Source organism: Notamacropus eugenii, chromosome 1, assembly GCF_028372415.1.
Source record: "Notamacropus eugenii isolate mMacEug1 chromosome 1, mMacEug1.pri_v2, whole genome shotgun sequence".
In the NCBI taxonomy this organism is placed as follows: Eukaryota; Metazoa; Chordata; class Mammalia; order Diprotodontia; family Macropodidae; genus Notamacropus; species Notamacropus eugenii.
In genome coordinates this window covers 45,470,305-45,494,031 of record NC_092872.1, presented here as the reverse complement: position 1 = coordinate 45,494,031, position 23,727 = coordinate 45,470,305, and the positions used below count along the sequence as shown (strand labels likewise).

Genomic DNA, 23,727 nt, shown 5'->3' with positions numbered 1-23,727 from the left:
AGAACATTAAAAATAAATAAATAAAATTTTAAAAAAAGGCAGTTGGAGTTACAAGACAGGAGGCGAGGGCTGGATAAGTAGATCTGGGAGTCACTGTTATTGAGATGATGATCAGAAGTCATTGGGATCATCAAGTGAAGGGAGAAGGAAGCTCAGAGGATAGTTAGTCCGACATACGTGAAGAAGAATCCTTTTTACAAAATCATCAAGGTTTGGTTTAAAGATATGTGACGAAGGGAAGCCCTTGCCTCTTAGAATGGCTCTAATTTTTAAAAGGACTTTCCCAAAATCAAGTTCACCTTTTCCTCTTTTACTTACACCAAGCATTCCTAGCTTTACCTTCTGAGTCCAAACAGAACAACTCTAAATTCTCTCCTACATGATAGCCCTGCAAATGTTTGAAGGCAACTAACATGTCCCTTCTGAGTCTTCTCACCTTCAGAGATGCCATCCCAAAGCTCCAAGCAAAGCTACAAGACCTAGAACTCAAGTAGGTATCTAAGCTTAGAGGTGAATCTTGATAAAAACAAATGAAATAAACATGCCATACCACACAAGACTGCATCAGTCCTCTGCTAAAGGGCCCTACTGTGGGCTATGGCTGAGAGACTTCCAGGGACTAGGCTGAAGTCTTGCAGACCAAGAAGCAAAGAATGAAAATGACTGCAAGGTTTCTGCTCAGGAAAGGGGTCAAAAACCCCAGATTCGTTGTGAAGAGCCAGAATCTGCTGCTAGAGATTCAGGATAATGAGGTAAGGGGCTGGAAATAGGAGGAAGTGAATGGATCAGAACTTAAACTGGTGCCGGTATTGGACAGGAGTTTGGGGAACAACTATGAGACCCAGTCTATTGAAGAGTTCAAGAGCAGGATAACAGAGAGGGTTTTAGTTCTACGTAGGGCTCACAGAATTTACAGCACCCAATTTCTTATGGGTTCACATGTATTTTTATGCCTTGCTACATGAAACTCACCCTGCCTTCAAGTTTCACCTAAATTAGCTACATTTGGAGGTCTTCCATTTCATTTTATTTCACTTCAACAAGCATTTATTATGTGCAAAGTGCTAGGGACAGGAGATAAAAATGAAATGATCCCACTCTCAAGGAGCTTACTATTACTGACTCAGACCCCTCTATGGAAATGGTCATCCTTACATGGCAGTGAGATTAAGGAAGCAGCCAAATGCCAAACAGAGGAATCTATATTCAATCCTACAGATCACAGACACCGTCCCCCTGGAGTTCATCATGAAGTGAAGTTTCATGGTCACACCTGCATTTTAGGAAAATCACTTTGGCAGCTATGTGGAGAATGGGTTAGAGTGGGAAGATAACAAAGGGAAACCAATTAGGAGATTCCAGTAACAGTTCAGGAGAGAGGTGAACTGAACTAGAGGGTTAACCGCATGAATGATGTGGAAGGGACATGTGTGAGACGATGCAGAGAAAGAAGTGACAAGATTTTTCAGATGACTGGGCCATGTAGGTGAAAATACAGAAGGAGGATGATCTTGAGGTTATGCACATGGGTGACGAAGAAAATAGTGGTGCATTAGACAATAGGAGGGAAGTTCAGGAAAGGAGTGGATTTGGGGTGGGAGGTAAATAATGAGCTCTGTTTTATACATTTTCAGTTTGAGGTGCTCATGAAATATCCAGTCCAAAATTTCCAATAGGCAGTGAATCCAGAGAGAAACTAGGACTGACTATATATATCTGGGAGTAATCAGCATAGAGATGATAATTGAACCCTTGGGAACTGATGAGGCCATCAAGTGAGTTTGGGAAAAAAAAGAGAGTCCAGGACAGTGCCTGGGCAGAAGAACACAGTTAGTGGGCATGGCATGGATGATAATTCAATAAGGGAGACTAAAGAAATATCAGACAAATAGTAGAGACAGACAGACACACACACACACACACACACACACACACACACACACACACAAACACATAGACGCGGGGTGGTGGGGGGAGAAGAGAGAGACAGAGAGACAGAGAGAGCACAGTGTCATGAAAACCCAGAGTACAATGAATATCGTTGCAGAAAGATAAAGAATGATGAGAACTGGAAAGATATTAGATTTGACAATTAAGAGATCATTGGTAACTGTGGGGAGACTAGTTTCAGTTGAGTGATGAGGTCAGAGGCCAAAATGCAGAGGGTTCAGAAGAGAGAGAAGCAAAGAACAAGCACCTGGTAGAAATAAACAGCTTTTGGAGGGAGTTTGGCTGAGAAAGGGCAGATATAGGATGACAGCTTACGAGGGATGATAGGAGCTAATGAGGATGGGAGTGTTTAAGGATGGGGAGACGTGGGTGTATCTGAAGGCAGCAGAGAAGGGGTCTGTGTACAGAGATTACAAATTTGAGAGAGAAGGAAATAAAGGGAGCAGTCTTTTGGAGAAGAGTACATGTGTTGGAGTTAGCCTTAGGGGGGAGAAGGACTTGCATCATCATCCAGGAGGAGACTGGGAGTGGGGAGGAGGTGGCAGGGATGATGCCAAGGGAATGTGATAGAACGAGGTGGGATTGTCACATGGGGCACAGACAAGAAAAGAGAGTGAATGGCTTTGGGGTTTGGTTTGGTTTTTCAGTAAAGCATGAGGCCAGGACCTAAGCCAAGAGGGTTGGGGGAAGAAATATTGTGAGAGGCTTGATGAGAGAAGAGAAAGCTGGGAATAGCCCTTGAAGAGAGCAGGGTACAGAATCAGTTAGGGAGAAGTAAAAGTATTGGATGTTTCAGTGAGGAAGCAGTTGATATTGGATTGTTTTTTGTTCTTTGTTTTCAAAGAGTACCAGTGACATTATGAGTGATGTCTTGACTTATGCGTGAAGTAGATTTAAGTGAGGCAGAGTTGCACCAACTTGTTAGTCTCTCTCTTCCTGAGAAGAGTTCAGTGGCAGGACAAAAGTCTAGATGACTGGCAATGGCTTAGGATGCAGAGGTTGACTTTGGTGTCTTTGATGCCTGACCTGCTTCAGCTGCCTTCAAGACCATTGGAACAAATTGTTATTAACTGCCTGTTCTGCAGGGGGATGTCTTCAAATGCTTGGGGTACATCTAGTACATCTATCTACCTAACCCCTCTACCTCTGGGATAGTGTTCTCATGGTTAGGTCACATTTATAAGACATGTCTTGATTCCCTAGATTCACGGCTATGTCCACAAGGCCTTGCCACTAAACTACAGAAATGTGACAGGTTTCCAATAATGCATATATATTCAGTATGCTGTACCATCCATATAACACATTTCATCACAATAAGCAGAGGGCCATGTTTTCAAGGTACTTTAAAAAACAGAAACATCAGTCAGGAGAACTGGGTAAAATTTAAATTAGGGAAGAAATACTAGGCCACAAAATAAAAAACCAAGGCCTGCTCAAAAAAGCAGCATATTTTAAAATAAATGATTCTCACTTTTTCCATCACTGATTTTATCACTTTCTAAGCAGGCTAAATCAGCTACCCAAATTTAATTTTTCTTCTCTGTATTTTACATGGATAAAACACTGCAGTAACAAGACTCATACACTCCAAAATACTACATTTCTAATAAACTCTTCTTTCTTTTATTGAAAAATTGGCAATAATATCTTGATACTGAAAATATCAAACCAAATGAATCTCTAGTAGGATTTGTTTGTGTTTTTCTTCCCTCAGTAAATTCTGAAAACAGATGGGTTATTATTTCATAAGCAGTAGCCCTTGTCAAGTAGCTCAAATCCTCCAGATTCTGTTTTGTATTTTAAAAATACTACCCAAATGTTTAATCTTTGCAGGAAATGTCTCTGGATATACACGCAGAGAAACAAAGCTGTTGTGCAGAACCTTGTACTTAAGACCACCTCTCCAATCTGAGGTTGCCTGTTTTCTTGGCATTGGCATGGCTGGACAGAAAAGAGAACCGGGCATAAAGATTGAAGCTAATCTTCCTCTGTAATCCAGTACATAAAATCCTCTTTTACTCAGCATGTGCAATACTGTGGCAGCAAGAAGCCACGTTACTGTGAACTGTGGTATCATCATTTCATCACCCATTTCAGAATGGGTGCAGCACCAGAGCTGATGGACCAGACCAGTGGAGGTCTATAATGTAAGCGCATTTGCATGCAGTAACACATGATGACCTGCAGCCAGTATCCAATGTGGGCCAAGTCTGAGGAACAAAATTTGAACCAGTGAAGCACCTGATTTTAACAGGAAGTAGCTAATGAAACCATCACACTCTTATGTAAATGTTCTTTCTACAACAGGACTCTTACTATGGGCTAGGACAAAAAGATACACTTTGCAGCATCTTATTTTGACCCTTTATTAGAACACTTGAATATTCTTTTCATGCCTCAGGAAAGGATATTCTAAAAACAGTAAAACCAAATTCCAAAATATGAGAACACTAGGCCATAAGAATGAATATAACACACAATGACCTGACATACCTTCCTTTCTTCCACTGTCAGGTTAGATAAGGAGGCACTTCCCTATACCTATTTAACAGCTTCAAAGAACTGAGCAAACCCCCAAGTAACTGGGTACTTTAATCAACTGAGTACACAGCAAGGAACGGAGTCATTACTTACATTGTAAGTTGTCCAGTAATTCCAAATCTTGATTTTGGAGATGCCAAATTCGTAGGATTGTCTAGTATTGCGGATGATAAAGAAAAGCTGAACTGGAGGGTGGAAAGGACAGGTCCACAAGGAGAGCTCTTTAGTACTCTGAAAACCAACGAGCAAAGAAAGCCATGAGTACATCTTCCCTTTTCCCCAAAGTAAATATCTGTGATTAATTCTTCATCTAATTAAAAAGAGCAGAGGGCATGAACCATCATAGAAAGCTGGCTCCCATGCCACTTCTATATATAGCTGCAGGCTCCTGACCCTTGAATCTGGCAGGAAGTCAGCTCACTCCCCTCTGATTTGTCTTCCACGATGAATTGGGAAGGCAGGGTCACCATTTGGTCTATTTTAATCAACTTAATCAGCTTTGTGTAGTCCAGGGAAAATGGGGGAGGGAAGGGGATGAGAAAGAGGCTATTATTCAACTGACATGTGAAGACTTTTAAGTTTTTTTTTAAGTCTTATAAAATAAAAAGAAAAACTTAATGACATACTCAACCCATTCTTGAGATGAGACCGGTACATTATATCTTGGGGTCTATTTCCCTTTTTTTAATAGGTCTTCACCCTGCAGGATGTCTTACCTCCCAATGAGCCTGACTAGTCTCCTATGCCATGTACCCCTCGCAGACAAATCTGAGTTGTTCTTCTGAATAAATTTGCATCAGCAATATTTCATACTATTGATAGCATTTGTTTTGGACAGAGAAGGAAAAAACCCCTGCAAACTACAGATATTGGGAAACTTTTCTCAAATAAGTATTTAATAACTTCATTCAAGTTTCCATCCTACAGTCTTCAGAGGATTATCTTCATCTTCATCATCATCATCAATTCCTATTTGTCCGTAGCTCAACGATGTGCTTGGCACTGTACTCCTTGAGAACTTCAGTTTTATTAAGAAGAGGAACATCCTGTACTCCAGCATGTCTCAACTGGGCTTTCCTTGTCATTGAAAATGGGCCCAGTACTTGCCCAAGTCTTGTGAAAGAGGTGAATGGCAGCATCTGGACCTCTTCAGGACCCCAGGAATTTGGATGCCTTGGACTCCAGCTGCCACTGAGAACAAAGATGGTTTCTTACTTGTGACAACGGTGCCTTTCAGATGAGAGAGAAAATTGTTTTTACAAGAGAGAGGAAGAGACAGTTTTGAGGGCTTATGACTAATTTGGGCAAGTTCCATAAGCCACACATGAACTTTTTCTATTCTGGGAAGTTTGGATGGAGTATACAAGGTACTAAAAAATCCAGTGGAGGGGTGGGAGTGATGAGGCAGTGGCTCATCTCTAGTTCTACAATTCTGATTCTGAAATGGGTCTTTATGGCTACTGGACAAATAGAAATCGAATAAATCCCAACCCTGAAATGAGGCCTTGGTCTTGCAATTGATCTTCCTTCTCATTTCTGTCTGTCAGAGGAATGAAAAGGAGTTAGCAGTAACAATCATGTAGAAAGTCAAAGAATATTAATCTATGTATAACTGAGGTCCTTATTAGCAACTAAGACCTTTGAGATTTAGTTCCCACAAATGCAGTTTTTTAAAGATAAAAGGCTAGGTACTTATGATGTTTAGAGGTTGAACTACTGTAAAAATCAGGCCAGAAAAGTTCCCATAATACCATGCTAGTAGGTATAATTTCCAAGGATAGTTCCCACCTTACAAAAGCACAAAAAAAACCCACAGGTTACTCTTCAGGACCCTAGACAAGTGCCAAGCTGCCCTTTGAAGTATCTTTATGTTGCCTGCCTCTTCCTTGTACTCTCTCCTCAATACTCTGTATTTAGAACCCTTTCTCTCTCTGACCTACACTTCTCTCTCAGGGACACTTGCTACAAATATTTTTGAAAGGCAACATGTTCTGATGGACCAGGCCCAGGGCTGGAATTTGGGGCTGTGAAGTTAGTGTGTGAAACCGATGGTACTGGCTAACAGGAATACTTGGTGCCAAAAAAGTAGGTGGAATTTAGTCTCAGTGTGGACTTAGAGATTTAGACCCTGAACCCAGGGTGAGGACAGCTGCCTTATGTCACAATAGAAATGCTAAAAGAAATCTCAGGCAGAAGGTGCCAAAATTCCTACTGTGGTCACATGGCAATGTTTCACAGCTTTAGGCAACCACAGGAAAAGGCATAATAATCAAGAAATTGGTCCACATCAAATCCAATGGCTCTTTTTATTACCCTTGTGATGCTTATGCCTATGTATCATGTTTCCAAAATGTTGAAGCTATTAGAACCAATGGTGTGGAAGACAGTGAGCCAAACTAAGTTTCAGAAGCAAAGGTTATAGTTTTACAGATTAGAATCATAGTGCTAGACAGTAACTTAAAAGGTCACATCTTCTAGGCAGATGGATACTTAATTAAGCTATCTGAGGTGGATAATTATCTGACTTATTTTCCAAGGCCTTAGAATCACAGAATGGAAAATAACATAAGGATGTTCCAATCTCACTCCCTTATTGAATAGAAAAAGAAACTGAGGCTCAGAGCAATAAAATGGCAGTCAGGATAAGAATGCAAGTGTCATTCTTGAATCCTGACAATGCTTTTTCTACTAACACATGTACACTTACTTCAGGGATAATGCTTTGTTTCCACATTCTTCATTAGTAGACTGAAGTCGACTCATTCTTTGGAGAAGATTATGCTAAACCACAAGCTTTGGCTGCCATTTTCTCTCCTTTGGCCTACTGGGGGAAAAGGTGGCTTTTGTGTTCTTATCATTTCTTTATATTCTTAAAGACTGTTATTAAATTCCCTTTCAAAAGATTTTGTTGCCCCCAGTCTATGAATTCTTTGAATCAGTTCCACTGTTCCTTTCTATATTCCTTCCACATTTCAAAAGATAAGAAGCCCAAACCAGCTTGACCAGTCCCAAGCAGAGTGAGCAGACCACAGCATCAATATGCCTTTGGCGATGCATCCAAACATATTAGCTATGGCTGGAAGGTCAGTATACACGTCTGCCCAAATACACGTCAGTACACCTGCACTGTTGGTTCTCTGAATGAACAATATTTTTCCAATTTTTTTGGAGGTCATTTTGAATTCTATTTCAATAAGGCATCATTTGCAAATCTGGTTCATGCTTCCAGCTTAATGATAAAATCAAAGGGCAGTAAGCATGGAAATTACACTAGGCATAACACTAATAATCTTTGAGAGGATACATACCCCTCTCTAGTTAAGCTTGAACCACTGGTAATTCCTCAGGCAGGGCCCTCTGGCCAGTATCAGCCTCACCTCTACAATACTTTCTTACTTTCTTCCTTAACACTCTATGTGACCCTGAGTAAGTCACTTAACCTCCCTAAGCCTCAGTTTCCTCATCTGTATAATGAGGGGACTGGATTCTATGAACTCTGGGGTCACTCACAACTCTAAAACTATGATCCTATGATCATTCTGTTGCTTCTGCTTTCCTCCCCCGCTTCTGACAGCCTCCTTCAAACTTCCCTGTCTTAATCACTGGCATCACCATTCTCCTAGCAAGCAAGGGTCAAAAGACCCCTTAAGAATAATCTTGGGAGGCGGAGCCAAGATGGCGGAGTAGAAAGATGGACATACACATAGCTCCGAACCCACAACCCATAGAAAGGCTACAGGTGAGTAACTCACGGCGAATTCTGCACCCAGAGGCCACAGAATATTGGAGCGAGGGAAATTTCTGTTCCGGAGAGACCTGCAAACCTCTCGCGGGGGGTCCTTCGCGCTGCGGACTGGGCGCCGGGACTGGGAGCTGAGTGCAGCCCTGCCATGGCCGCGGCACCGAGAGGAAAAGATCCGAGCGGGTTCGGGGACGGGATCTCCAGCGGCCGCGCGGGTCCCTCCGCCCACAGGTGACAGGGGTCGGTGAGAGAGTCTCTTTGGCGGGTCAAGACGGGAGTGGGGTGCCCACATGATTCGGGCCCCCCCGGGAGGTAGAAGCTGAGAGGCGGCTGCAGACAAGGGCTCCCCAAGCGGGCGGGAGCCTGAATCCATTGTGGAAGGTCTGTGCATAAACCCCCTGAGGGAACTGAGCCTGAGAGGTGGCCCTGCCCCGACCTGACCACCTGAACTTAATTCTCACACTGAATAGCAGCCCTGCCCCAGCCAAAAGCCCTAGGGCTGGAAGCAGCATTTGAATCTCAGTCCCCAAACACTGGCTGGGAGGATCAGGAGGCGAGGTGGGTGTGAGGAGAATATTCAGAGGTCAAGTCACTGGCTGGGAAAATGCCCAGAAAAGGGAAAAGAAATAAGACTATTGAAGGCTACTTTCTTAGTGAACAGGCATTTCCTCCCTTCCTTTCTGATGAGGAAGAACAATGCTTACCATCAGGCAAAGACACAGAAATCAAGGCTTCTGTCTCCCAGCCCACCCAATGGGCTCAGGCCATGGAAGAGCTCAAAAAGAATTTTGAAAATCAAGTTAGAGAGGTGGAGGAAAAACTGGGAAGAGAAATGAGAGATATGAAAGAAAAGCATGAAAAGCAGATCAGCTCCCTGCTAAAGGAGACCCAAAAAAATGAAGAAATTAACACCTTGAAAGCTAGCCTAACTCAATTGGCAAAAGAGGTTCAAAAAGCCAATGAGGAGAAGAATGCTTTCAAAAGCAGAATTAGCCAAATGGAAAAGGAGATTCAAAAGCTCACTGAAGAAAATAGTTCTTTCAAAACTAGAATGGCACAGATGGAGGCTAAGGACTTTGTGAGAAAGCATGATAGATATCACAATACAAAACCAAAAGCATGGAAAAATGGAAGATAATGTGAAATATCTCATTGGAAAAACAACTGACCTGGAAAATAGATTCAGGAGAGACAATTTAAAAATTTTGGGACTACCTGAAAGCCATGATCAAAAGAAGAGCCTAGACATCACCTTTCATGAAATTATCAAGGAAAACTGCCCTGAGATTCTAGAACCAGAGGGCAAAATAAATATTCAAGGAATCCACAGAACACCGCCTGAAAGAGATCCAAAAAGAGAAACTCCTAGGAACATTGTGGCCAAATTCCAGAGTTCCCAGGTCAAGGAGAAAATATTGCAAGCAGCTAGAAAGAAACAGTTCAAGTATTGTGGAAATACAATCAGGATAACATAAGATCTAGCAGCCTCTACATTAAGGGATCGAAGGGCATGGAATAGGATATTCCAGAAGTCAAAGGAACTAGGACTAAAACCAAGAATCACCTACCCAGCAAAACTGAGTATAATACTTCAGGGGAAAAAATGGTCTTTCAATGAAATAGAGGATTTTCAAGCATTCTTGATGAAAAGACCAGAGCTGAAAAGAAAATTTGACTTTCAAACACAAGAATGAAGAGAAGCATGAAAAGGTGAACAGCAAAGAGACGTCATAAGGGACTTACTAAAGTTGAACTGTTTACATTCCTACATGGAAAGACAATATTTGTAACTCTTGAAACATTTCAGTATCTAGGTACTGGGTGGGATTACACACACACACATGCACACACGCACACATACATAGAGACAGAGTGCACAGAGTGAATTGAAGAGGACGGGATCATATCTTAAAAAAAAAAATGAAATCAAGCAGTGAGAGAGAAATATATTGGGAGGAGAAAGGGAGAAATTGAATGGGGCAAATTATCTCTCATAAAAGAGGCAAGCAAAAGACTCATTAGTGGAGGGATAAAGAGGGGAGGTGAGAGAAAAACATGAAGTCTACTCTCATCACATTCCACTAAAGGAAAGAAAAAAATGCACACTCATTTTGGTAGGAAAACCTATCTCACAATACAGGAAAGTGGGGGACAAGGGGACAAGCAGAGTGGGGGGGATGATAGAAGGGAGGGCATGGGGAGGAGAATGCAATTCGAGGTCGACACTCATGGGGAGGGATAGGATCAAAAGAGAATGGAAGTAATGGGGGACAGGATAGGATGGAGGGAAATATAGTTAGTCCTATACAACACAACTATTATGGAAGTCATTTGCAAAACTACACAGATTTGGCCTATATTGAATTGCTTGCCTTCCAAAGGGAAGGGGTGGAGAAGGAGGGAGGTAAAGAAGTTGGAACTCAAAGTGTTAGGATCAACTGTAATGTTCTTACCACTAGGAAATAAGAAATACAGGTAAAGGGGTATAGAAAGCTATCTGGCCCTACAGGACAAAAGAGAAGACGGAGACAAGGGCAGAGAGGGATGATAGAAGAGACAGCAGATTGGTCACAGGGGCAATTAGAATGCTTGGTGTTTGGTGGGGGGAGGGGATAAAAGGGGAGAAAATTTGTAACCCAAAATTTTGTGAAAATGAATGTTAAAAGTTAAATAAATAAATTAAAAAAAAAAAGAATAATCTTGGATTTAGTCGTCTGGATCATTTATATCTAACCAGTGACTAAGATTTTTGTTATTTTTTTTCTTCTTTATACCCACTGCCATTACTCTGGTCCAGGTCCTCTTTACCTCATAATTTGGATTGTTTTTTGAAAGTTAAAAAAAAAATCCTTAAAAAACAGCACAGTCATGTCTCTTAACTACAAGCCCTTATAAATGAACCCTTCCTTGTAACAAAGAAATACATTCACCCAAAGTGATCATGCCTAATGCCTGGATTATTGCAATCGTCTCCTTGCTGGGTTCCCTGTTTTTCTGTTCCATTGCCTGCTAACTTCTGCCAATTTTCCTTAGGAAAGACTTGTATTATATTACTCATTCCTTTCAAAACCCTGAAGGAATTCTTATTTCCTGCTACACTAATCCTTCATTCCTCCGCTTATCTCTTTGAGACTCTCTGTGGCCTGCCTCCACTCCATGTCTCTACCAGCGTGGTGCTGCAGAGAGAATGCTGGAGATTCCTGAGTTTAAGTGCCGGCTCTGCCACTAACTAATTGTGTGACCTTGGACAAGTCATTTAATTTTGTTGTGACTCAGTATCTGGCTCTGTAAAATGATATGCTGAACTAGATGGTCTCTAAAGTTCCTTTCCATCTCTAACCATCTAGGGTGATTCTATGTGCTTAGGTTAATTTTAGTTCTATTATTCTACACTCTCTAGGCTAGGAATCCTAAGCTTTGGCCTGTGACCTACCTCTGTCATAACTATACAAATCTGAGTAAGTCACTTCTCTATTCTGGGTGGGCCTCAGTTTCCTCCTGTGGATGTTCCTGGTTAACATTCAGTCATTCTGTGCCTTTGTTCTCACTGGATTTTTCACCTGGAATGCTGCTTTTGTTTTTCTATTTTCCTTGTCAAAACCCTGTCCAGCTCAAATCCATCATTCATGAGATCCTAACTAATTAACCTAACTCTCAAAGATCTCCCTCTTTTTTGGGTCCCAACAATATTTATCTATTCCTAACAATTGAGCTCTTACAGACTATTCTGTGTCAGCCATTGTCATTTTATGTGTATGATTCTCAATATCATATGTAGAGAGCTTCTAGAAGGTAGGAAAAACGTCTTCTTCTTATGTTCTCCTTACATGGGAGTGAGTCTACAGTAGATTAATATATATTTATTGATTGATTCTCAAATTAGGATTCCCATGATCTCCCTAGGGAAGTGAGGAGTGAACTGTACACCCTGTAGCTATGGAGCTCCAATCAACATTCTGGTAAAAAGTGACAAGCTGTAAGCTCCTCATCTCTTGGCTCTTCCTCCTGTACTCCCTATAGTCTGTCTCTCAGTCTTTAAGATCTTATGTGACAGATTGAAAGTGTAAGGCTCTGGACTGCTGTTTACTGATGGAAGGATAGTCAAGATCAATTAATCAAAAAACACTTATTAAGCACCTATTATTTGCCTTCTTTGGGTAGAAGAGAATCAGTTGATGGAAAAAGTACAGACAGTCTGGACCCTTCCCCATATATACATATATATATATGTATGTATGTATATGTACATATATATGCATATATATATACACACACACATATATATACATACACACACACACACATTTTTTTCCCCTTAATCATGTGTGACATTTTCACCAACATGTATTATATATGTGTTGGTAAAAATGTCACATGTAATGGAGAATAAATACCTTTCTGAACTCCAGCTGGATTCCATTTAATATTTCTTTTTTATTTACATGATTTGATTATTTTAGGAAACTTTAAAGAAGAGCAATTCAATTAAACTGCTATCCTAAACGTCAGTTTCTGAAGGTTGAGTGGGTAAAGGAAAGCAATTTCTGTACTCTCTACTTTACAGATGCAAGGAAGAAAACAGAGAAATCAATTGGAATGATCCATATGGCTAGAGTGTAGATGGAGAGATAATCTCTTGTTATTTTTGGGATTATAAATCAGTGATTCTAACTTTAACTGTATATGATGAAAATCCTTAAAAAAAGAAAAAGAAAACAAAGAAAATATTTAAGATGTGTTCCATGAAACGGTAGCTTTGATGTCTACTTGACAAAAACTCAGTGAAAAAAATAGGTTTCTGTCAGATAAACTCAAAGATCTCAAATGCTTGGCTAAGAACTTAATATTCAACAAAAAAATACTGGGAAAACTGGGAAACGGTTTGGCAGAAATTAGATTCAAACTAGCACCTCACACCATACACCAAGATCCTCTCCATATGAAAACAAGACTAAGATATAAAAGATCATATCATGGATAATTTGGAGGAGCAAGAAATTTTCTGTTAGATCTATGGACAAAGGAAGAGTTAATGACTACACAAGGGAAAGAGAGGTTTATGGAAGGTAATATGGACAATTTAAATTACATAACATTTTAAAAGTTTCTGCACAAACAAAATCAATGCAACTTAAGTTAGAAAGGAAACAGCTACCAAGGGGAAAAATCTTTGCAGCAAGTTTTTCTGATACAGGTCTCATCTCGAAGACACATCAAGAAATTATGTAAATTTGTAACACCATGAGGCATTCCCAATTAATAATAAGATTTGAACAATTTTCAAAGAAAGAACTCTAAGATATCAACAGCCAGAAGGGAAAAAATGCTCCAAATTACTAATGATGATAGGAATGCAAATGAAAGCAACCTCATCAGACTGGTAAATATGACATAAAAGAAAAATTGACAAATGTTGGAAGGGGCTACAGGAAAACAGGTTCATTAATGCACCAGCACTGGTGCTGTGAATTGGTCCAGCCATTTTAGAAAGCAATTTAGTAAGTTATCAAGCCCTTTTACCTAGTAATACCACTACTAGACCTAAACCCCATCCTCATAGAAAAAGGAAAAGGACCCATTTTTACAAAAAATATTACTGAAAGCTAAGCCATCAATTAAGGAATGGCTGAATACAACTGAGGAATGTAGTGGAATATTATTATGCTCTAACAAATAATCAAGAGAACAGTTTCAGAGAAACCTGGGAAGGCTTGTAGAACTGATTCAGGGTAAAGCGAACAGAACCAGGAAAACAATTTATATAATAACATCAACGCTCTAAAGAGAAACAACTTGAAAGACTAAGAACTCTGATCAACATAATGATCAAACACGGTTCCAGATAAAGCATGCTATCCACTTCCTGAAAGCAAGGTGATAGATTCAAGATGCAGAATTACACATACATTTTTGGACATGGTCAATGCAAGAAACTGTTTTGCTATAATATCCATATTTATGGGGTTTTCTCCCTTTTTTAATGAGAGACGTGGGAGAGGGAGAAAATTAGTGCTTGTTAATTAAAAAAAGTTACATTAAAAATTTTGAAGTAGGTCGTTATGCTTCATTGACTCTTTGAGATGAGAAATCCTCAATTGCTCTAAAGGTTAAGGGCCTGTAAAGATTATGACCCATAATCACAAGAATCAAGGATCTACAGAATAAGACATTTGAGAGAGAATATGTTTGGATGTCATGTCTTGCCTTTCCCAGAGTAATTTTGTGAAGAATTAAGGACTAATTAACTGTAAGCTCCTCTGAGTAAAAGTGTCATATACATTAAGGAAATAAAAGGAAAAAAATAAGCACAAACTTACAGCCAGGTTTCTATTGATGAGGCAGCTCAGGTCCCCAGGCTTATCAGTATTTCGGATATCCACATCATGAGGTGACACAAACACCTTTTCATTGTTGAGGTCAAAGAATTCAACTTCTGTCAGACCCACACAGACCTCATTTCCCCAGTTGGACAGGATTTCCATGGTCACATAAATGGCATCTTTGATCTCTTCTACTTTGGTTCTCAATGTATCCTTAAAAAAAAAAAAATACAGCATGGATGTTAGACTCTACAAGGGCATGTGTTTCTCTTCTTCACTGGGTATATTTGGCACCATTTCTGTCAATCACATATCAAAAAAAATTTATTCTATTTATTTTACTACTTTCCTATCTCCATGGCAGAGGGGCAGGAATGGTGCTCTTCTCTCTCTCTCTCTCTCTCTCTCCCTCTCTCTCTCTCTCTCTCTCCCTCTCTCTCTCTCTCTCTCTCTCTCTCCCTCTCTCTCTGTCTCACACACACACACACACACACACATACACACACACACACACACACACACACACACACACACACACAGTCTTATTCTCTCTCTCTTCCTTGATATAGAATAGGCTGCTTAATATCATTAACTACTTCTTTAAAAACACAATAGGTGGTAAAACAGTGTTGTTGGGTTGGTTAGTTTGACAATGGTCAGTATTCTCAATGACACCAGAAAGTCACCCAAAGCTTGAGGAAATTAACGCTGCTACTGGGGTTCAAGTTCTAATGATTCTGTGAAGTTGTATAATGGGAAAAAAAACTCATTGGATTTAGAGTTGGATTATCTGGGGTTTAGTCCCAGTGCTGTGAATAATTAGCCAAGTGATTATGAATAGGTCATTTCATTTCTATGGACCTCCATTCCCTCATCTGTCAAATGAAGTTGGACTAAATTATCTCCAGTGATCCTTCTAGTCCTAAATTCTATGATGATTAATGTTAGGTCTCACTGAGACCACGTGGTCACACCAAAACCTTGAATATTCTATTCACCTTCATTTATCAGCAAAGCTTCTATTATCTACTGAGTCTGCCTATAAGAACAGGTAGGTGGTGCAGTGGACAGAATGCTGGGCTTGAAATTGGGAAGATCCATCTTCCTGAGTTTAAATCTGGCCTCAGACATGTACCAGCTGAGTGACCCTGGGCAAGTCACTTTAACCTTATTTGCCTCAATTTCCTCATCTATAAAATGAGTTTGTGAAGGACATGGCAAACCTCTCCAGAATCATGGACAAGGAAACCCCAAAAGAGGTCACAAAAAGTTAGATACAACTAAAACAAGTGAACAACAATAACAGTCTGCCTAGATTCATTCTCCAACTTCCAAACTTTCTTACCTTCCCAATCCCCTTATCAACGTAATGACCACTCGTAGTTCCTGAGTGCCAAGAATGAAGCAGGCTATTCACTTCCTGACCAAGAGGTGATGGGCTTAAGATGCAGAATTAGACATTCATTTTCGTATATGTCCAATGTAAGAATCTGTTTTGCTTTAATATCCATATTTTTTCAACACTGAATCCCTGCCTGCTGAAGAGCACTCCCCTCCCCAACCACTGTCACTCACTCTCTCATCATCATCTACCTCAACCATACCCACTCAAGTCCCACTCTAGATCTGCCTGTTTCTTCCATTACACCCTCCTGAACTCTCACACTAGAATTAATAAACTTCCCTCCTTCATTTTAGATCTTTTCCTCTCATGCTACTTCCATTTTCTGGTCCTCACTCAGATCTGGTTTGCTATGGATGAAAATGTTTGCATCTTTTCTCAAAATACCTTCCACCCCAACCTCATTGATCCTAGAGTGGAAACAGGAGAGCTCCCCGTAGCCCACTGCCACTTCCAGACTCTCCTTAAAAGTGAGAAAGATCTCACTCAGCAGCCTCTCATCTTTTAAGGTTCACTCTACCAAAATTCACCACTGACCCCTAGGATACTCTCCCTCCTTTCTCAGTGAATTTAGTGCTTGACACAGTCTTCCTTCTGCAGGAGGCCTTTCCTGATCACGCCAGCTGCTTGGGGCTTTCGTTCCAAGGCTACCTTTTGTCCACCTTCCATGCATCTTGGATATCACGAATGAATGAGAAAGCATTTTCTTTCCCTCATTTGACCCATTTAGAATGTAGCTCCTTGAAGGGATTTTCACTTTTATCCTTATCTGTTTAGTACTTACCACAGTGCCTGATCTTTGGTAGGTGCTTAATAAATGATAATAGCTAATATTTATATAGTGTTTTCCAAGTGCCAGGCACTGTATTAAGCATTTAACAATTTATTTCCTCATTTGATCCTCACAACAACCCTTGGGAGGCAGGCAATATTATTATCCTCATTTTACAGAAGAGGAAACTGAGGAAAACAGAGATTAAGCGACTTGCCTAGGGTCACACAGCTAGTAAGTGTCTGATGTCAGATTTGAATTCAGGTCTTCCTAACTCCAGGACTAGTACTCTATCCAGTGCACCACCTAGCTGTCTCTATGCAACATTTGCTAATTAACTGATTGATTTTGTTTTAGGTGATGGGCCAGATAATATTAAAGCAGGATTCTAGACAGCAAGTTTTTTTATGTAAAAATATGGTTAGAAAGTGTTAATGACCTTATTGGGAAAAAAAAGACCACAGGTTATATCTGTAGTTGTTTGCAAATCTCCATAAATGTCATAAATCTACAATAAAATCACAGAATGGCCTTGAAATACCCCTTCTGTGGCCTGGAATATGGCACCTGTCTCCATAGATCAATCACTCATAAAAGAGAGAATTTCCCATGTGCCCTCTGTAAATGAGATCTGGCAATCTGTAATGGTTCTGTGAATAGGGAGCTGAGGAAATGAACAACAACTGTCCATTACTTTTTTTTTCGTTAATAACCCCATTAGTGTGGATGTGTAAAACTCTAGGGTATTAGTGTGAACGGTCTGTACAGGTGAAGAAACTGAGGCCCAGAGAGGAAATGTGTGATTTACAGTCAGTGTTCAAGGTGGGACTAGACCCAGTTCTCCAAGTGATATTTCTACCCTAATATGCTGCCCATTTTTGGGGGCAGTTACTGTCCATTCTACACTGATCAGGATTGGGAGGTCAGATTTTCCATAATGTTGGCAATTTGGGATTTTTTATTTAGTCACAAGGCAAAACGCAGACTTTGTTCCTCTAATGAGTGACTTACGTGGTCCTGGCCAGACAACTTTTTCTCTCTTTGCCAGGATTTCTCTGGTTGCAAGATGAAGCAAGCAACACTGACCTAGCTCGTGACAGGGTCCGGAAGGGAATAAGATCTGCTCATGCCCTGCTTTACGAGGGCCAGATGACTGGTTGAAGAGGTGCTAAAAAGCAGAGTTGTGAGTTGGCAGTTTGAAGGATGCCAGATGGAGGTAGAATGCCTTGCAGACTGGCTATTCTGGATTGCACCCAATATAATACACAATTGGTAAAGTCTTTCCATCGAGTCTCTAAATGTGGAAACTGAAAAGCCTATTAGCTAGGAAAACGTCAGTGTCAAAATGGCAGCTCAGCTATTGTTCTTGCCATTTGTGCTCCTTTACCAGCATCTACACTAGCTAAAAGGTGATCGCTAGGTTCACGGCAGAAATGCTGCCCACTAGAATAGTCACAAGATGTTAAAAAGCTTCAAAAAAAAGTCTTGCCTGAGTTTTTAAAAATAAGTATCTTCCTACTTGACTTTTGGGGCATAACTGAATACTGCATAATCTAGCAGCAGTTCACGACAAGTGATCATTGGCACAAAATAGAGTCAGGGCAGTCTCATGAAAAGTAAGGAATTATAAGGGATGGTATTAGACAGACCTTCTAAAGTCCAGTCCATGCTCCTTCCTAACTCTGAATGCCTTTGCTTCTTAACCTACACACCAGAAAAATGCTTGCTGCTACGATTATTAAATGATAGTTATCACTTGTAAAGAACATTTACATAGCTGCGAGTGTTTTCCATGCATTACCTCACTTGGTATCTCCTTTAATATCTGAGGTAGATAGTGAATGTATTATTATTCTCATTCCACAGGAAGTAAAATTAAGCTCAGAGAGATTTGCTTTTTCATCTATAAAATTGGGGTTTTGAGCTAGATGACTGCTAAGGATTCTTTCATTCCTAAATCCTAGGATGTGATAAATAACCTAACTCCAGATCTGGTGCTCTTACCACTATATGACACAGCCTCCTTACTAACTAGAGTTTCAGAGAAGGTTCTTACTAAACATTTATCAAAGGTTAAATAGCGCATGTTTTCTCACCTCAAGATCCAATACAGGTTCCTCAGATCCCACATGACTGAGGTGGGCAGGGTCATTTTCAATAGCCTGAAGGACTTTTAGAAGTTTCTGCTGTTGCCTGAAATATGATTGAACCTTTAGAAAACATGCAGCAGCAACTGCTATACAAAGGGAACATGGTTATCAACCAGTAATGCCTTTATCTTTATGTCCTGAAGAAAGGGGACAGGTGAGAAAGAAATATCAACAAGAAACTAGAGTAGAATCTTGGGGGTTTTTTCCATAAGGCAAACTGAAGAAAATATACATGGATAATTCCTGCCTGCAGTATGCACTGATCAAATCAACCCAAGAAAGCACCTCACTGTAAAATATCCGCCAGATGCTGGCTCTGGAGCCAGTGACTATTAAAGAAGAAAATTTTGGAAATATAGTATCTCTGCTCAGAGGCTGAGGGGGCATTCGGATGACCTGTGTAGGCACACCCCACAGAATGCTATCCTAACTAATATCAGTTTGGGGATTGTTGCTCATTTGCATCTGATTCTTCGTGACTCCCTTTGGGGTTGTCTTGGCAAAGATACTGGAATGGTTTGCCATTTCCTTCTCTAGTTCATTTTACAGATGAGGAAACTGAGGCAAACAGGCTTAAGTGACTTGTCTGAGATCAAACAGCTAAGTAAGTGTCTGAGGCCAGATTTGAACTCACCTTCTTGATCTCAAGCCCAGTGCTCTATCCACTGTGTTGCCTAGCAGCTCCAATTTTGGGACAATACTGATGATACATTATAACTGTGACCCAATGGGAAATTGGGAAATCCCCACATATGACTGATAAAAATCATTTTTATAACAATAACTCCTGTGCCTGTGGCACTTTGAGGTTTCCAAAGTTGTGTCTTCCTCAAGACAGCCTTATGAGGAGGCCCACAGCATGACAGAGTAGGGCTGGAAGGACCTTACAGCGGTCTGGCCTTTCCTTGACCAGGGTCACACAGGCAAAAAGAAGTAACAGTTAAATGCGAACCCAGATCTATGGCCTCCAAACTCAGAACTCTTTTCACTCCAACACTATAAGTATCATTATCATATTATTCCTACTTTTAAAATGAGAATACTGAAGCTCAGGGAGATGAGGTAATTTGTCCTGCTAATATACGCAGTAATTAAATGCTGGAGCTGGGATTTGAAAACAGGTCTTTGGTTTCAAGAGCATTGATCTCTCTGGTTTAAGCTGGCTCTGGAACAAATGGCCCCCAAAACACCACTCTGAATAAAAAGTTTTTGAGCAACCACATGGATGTCACATGAGGAAGGCCCAGGCAGTGTACTGGTGCGTTCATTAAGTGAGAAATATTGGTTGTAATGAAATTAGAATCACAGAATCTCAGAGGTAGAAGGTAATCTCCAGAATTCTCAGACCCTGGGGCCCACACTGTTCACTCAGTGTATGAATTCCTTTGACAATAGCTCAGATCTGCCAGGCTGACTCCTGACCTGTTAGATGACAAACTACTACACTGGCTATAACAAGAGTCAAGTTTTCAGGCTCATCTATATAGGGTCATTCATTCCACACGTAACTTCAAGCTTTATTCATTAGAAAGTGAAGCCCAACATTTTCTGCTTTCAAGAATGATAATGATCCTATAGTACTTTACTTGAAGTGCTTTCCCCTGAATATTATCTGATCCTCACAAAACCCCACGTAAGTTTTACAGGCACTATTGCCTATTTTACAGAAGAGGGAAAAGTTAAATGACTTCTCATGGATAACAAAGCTAGGAAGTATCTGAGGAAAGATTTAAAAACAAGTCTTTCTGACTCTGGGGCAGCTAGGATAGAGTGCTAGCCCTGGCCTCAGAAAGACTTATCTTTCTGAATTCAAATCCAGCCTGACACTTATTAGTGTGTGACCCTGGGCAAGTCAATTAACCCTTTTTCCCTCAGTTTCCTCATCTGGAAAATGAGCTGGAGAAGGAACTGGAAAACCACTTCAACATCTTTGCCAGGAAAATCCCAAATGGGGTCATGAAGAGCTGAACATGAATGAAAATGACTCAACAATGACAAGCTTCTGATCCTAGCCTGGAGATAATTAACCTGAGTTCTGTGACTATTTCTTTTTTAAAATATTTTAATAACTGAATTTTAACAGAATTGATTTCCTTTGGAATCTTATGTACTTTAGTTTATGCATTTAAAAACACTATCCTGAAAAGGAGGCCCATGCGTTTCACCAGTATGCTGAAAGTGTTCATGACACAAGCAAAGGTGAAGATCCTCTCCATCCCAGATACAGAATACTACATTACCTTCCTTGGAACAGTAAGGACTACTGCGCGTGTATAATGATAGAAAGAGGCACATTTGGCTTTATTTAAGTTTACTAGTGATGAAACAGTTCCAAGTAGCAATTATTCCAAACCTCCGTCCTATTTATAAATCAGTAGATGAGTAACTGCTTCTTTTGTGGCTGCAAAGGTATGCAGAGTTCTGCATTTCTGTCCAAGTTAGGCATGAGCAGACAAGGACAAGGTTTTTCCTAAAAGGAGCTGTTAGTTTTGTTTACCCGAGGGAAAGGAAATTGTAGAAGTTAAAACGACTCTAGGATATACTAGAAATGAAAACAAAAATATTATAGCAAGATAATCTGACAATTACTTCACTCAGTTTAAAAAAAAAAAATCAACCTTAATAAGTACCTGCTTCCCAGAAGACCAATTCTTTCTATTGCTTCCATGACTGCATTTGTACCCCCTGCAGTTTCAGATGGTCCAGATACAACATTGGCTATGAAAAGGTCAGGAGGAGGCACCTGAGACTGGAGAAGTTCATTAACAGAGTAGAGAAACAAAATTTCAGAAACATCAGTGACTGCTCTTAAAGACATGTAGATGAAAAATAATAAATTAAATTTTCAGTAGGAAATGAGAACAAAAAATATTTCAGGTCCACATTAGACCAATAAAATACACAATGTACAAATATTCTATTTCTTTCAATTGCTGGGTGAAATTTAACGCTATTCAACGAGCTTTTACAATGTGCTTACTATGTGCTATACACTGCTGGTAGGCACTGGAGAGATAAAGACAAAAACAAATCTGTCCCTGGTTCAGGGGGCTTATACTCTATCACTGTCCACCTTTTTGAATGAATCATTAAAAGAGAATTCTAAGCACATGATTGGGATTATAGAATTTAGGGATAGAAAGGACAAGAAATATCATTTAATCCAATCAATTAATTTTACAGAGGAGGAAACCGAGATCCAGAGAGGGGAAATAATTTTCTCAAGGTCACAAATCTAATCAGTAGCAGAGATGGGATACAAACCTAGGTCACTGACTCCAAATACAGTGGTGCTTCCTTTATCCTATGTTTTCAGTCTTTTTTTTAAAAAAAATAATTCATTATCCAAACTAAAGATGTGTTCCTTATGATCTTAATTCTATTGTTTTCTCTTTAATTGTATTTCTCTAATCTTCAGAAGCACAATAGAGTTCACCAATAAGACCCAGAAGTGCTGCTGTACGGTGTCTGAAACTGATGTAATGGTTGCAAAAATGGTTATTAACAGTAATTTACAAATGTCAGTAGATACTGGGGGAGGTATGCTAGTTATAAGGAAAGAAATTTTGGGTCAAGTAAAGTGAAGAAACCATTAAAATACTACTATTAAGACACAAAAACTTATATAATATGCATTAGGATCCCAGCATATCAGAGCTAGGATCATACCATAATTTTACAGATAAGGACACCAAGACCCAAGGAATGGAAGTAACTTGCTCAAGAAAATAGAGCTGAGATTTGAACTCAATTATTCGGATTCAAAATTCAGTGTTCTTTTCACCAGTAACTGAAATTTCTATTACTTTGGCCAGGGACAGGGGTGGATTTGGAAAGGGCAGAGTCTATTAAACTTAATAAAGTCTCAGGAAGGTGTTCTTAATCTGGGATCCACAGAATCTTAAGGTATCAGTGGATTGACTTAGAGAAGTATATGAACTTGGAGGAGAAAAATTAAATTTTTACTTCAACATAATTGATATCCTTTGTAATATTATTATTTTGTTTCATGTATTTGAAGACATTATTAGTCTGAGAAGGGATGCACTGGCTTTGTCAAATTGCCAATGGAGTCATGACCCAAGAAAATGTTAAGAACCCTTGGCCCGGGGGTATCTTCCAGGAAGCTGGAGCTAGGCTCATATCAAAGAAATCCCCAACCTTTCTCTTTTAAGACTAGCAGTGTAATGGAAAGAGTGGACTTCAAGTAAGAAGACCTAGGTTCAAAACCCAGCTCTGCCATTTACTAATGGTGAAACCTTGAGTAAATCACTTAACCTGTTCACATCTGTTTGTTTATCTCTAAAATGGGAATAATAATATTCATTGTTCTTAACTCAAGTATTATTATATGGATCAAATGAGACAGCTATAATATAGTGGAAAGGACCTGAGACTTGCAGGCAGGAGAGTTGGACCTGAGTTCTAACTCTGACATGTGCTAACTGTGTGACCATAAGCAACTTCAGCTCTTTGGGTCTGTTTCCTTCTCTGTTAAATGGTGATAATAAATGCTTGTTCTAGCTGCATCACAAAGTTGTTGTGACAAAAACATCTGTATGCCTTAAAGTCCTATAGAATGTGAAATTGTAATTATATTATTTATTTGTAATGTTTTAGGAAGGAGCTGAACTAGATGAGCTCTGGCGTGCCTTCTAATTCTATCATTCTAGGATTTTAATGAATGTAAAAGCATTCTATACATCACAATATGACAGAAACATGAAATATTACTATTATTTTAAATTTTATTCATATCCTTTAGTTTTGAATGATATTCTATACTGTCCCCTTCCCCTACCCAGAGAACCATTCTCTGCAACAAATGATCAGAAAGAGAGAAAAAA

General features: G+C 39.8%; 1 protein-coding gene across 3 annotated transcripts in view; it reads right to left on the bottom strand.

Moving 5' to 3' along the window:
* Positions 1–23,727, bottom strand: part of KATNIP (katanin interacting protein) — a 213,207-nt gene that overhangs the window by 65,379 nt on the left and 124,101 nt on the right. For all 3 annotated transcript variants that reach the window (XM_072598101.1, XM_072598109.1, XM_072598116.1), the window contains 4 exons: positions 21,511–21,629; positions 18,827–18,923; positions 14,554–14,769; positions 4,588–4,725 (listed from right to left, as the gene is read on the bottom strand). In XM_072598101.1, coding sequence (XP_072454202.1) covers positions 4,588–4,725; positions 14,554–14,769; positions 18,827–18,923; positions 21,511–21,629 — 570 coding nt within the window. The remainder of the gene's footprint in view (positions 1–4,587; positions 4,726–14,553; positions 14,770–18,826; positions 18,924–21,510; positions 21,630–23,727) is intronic.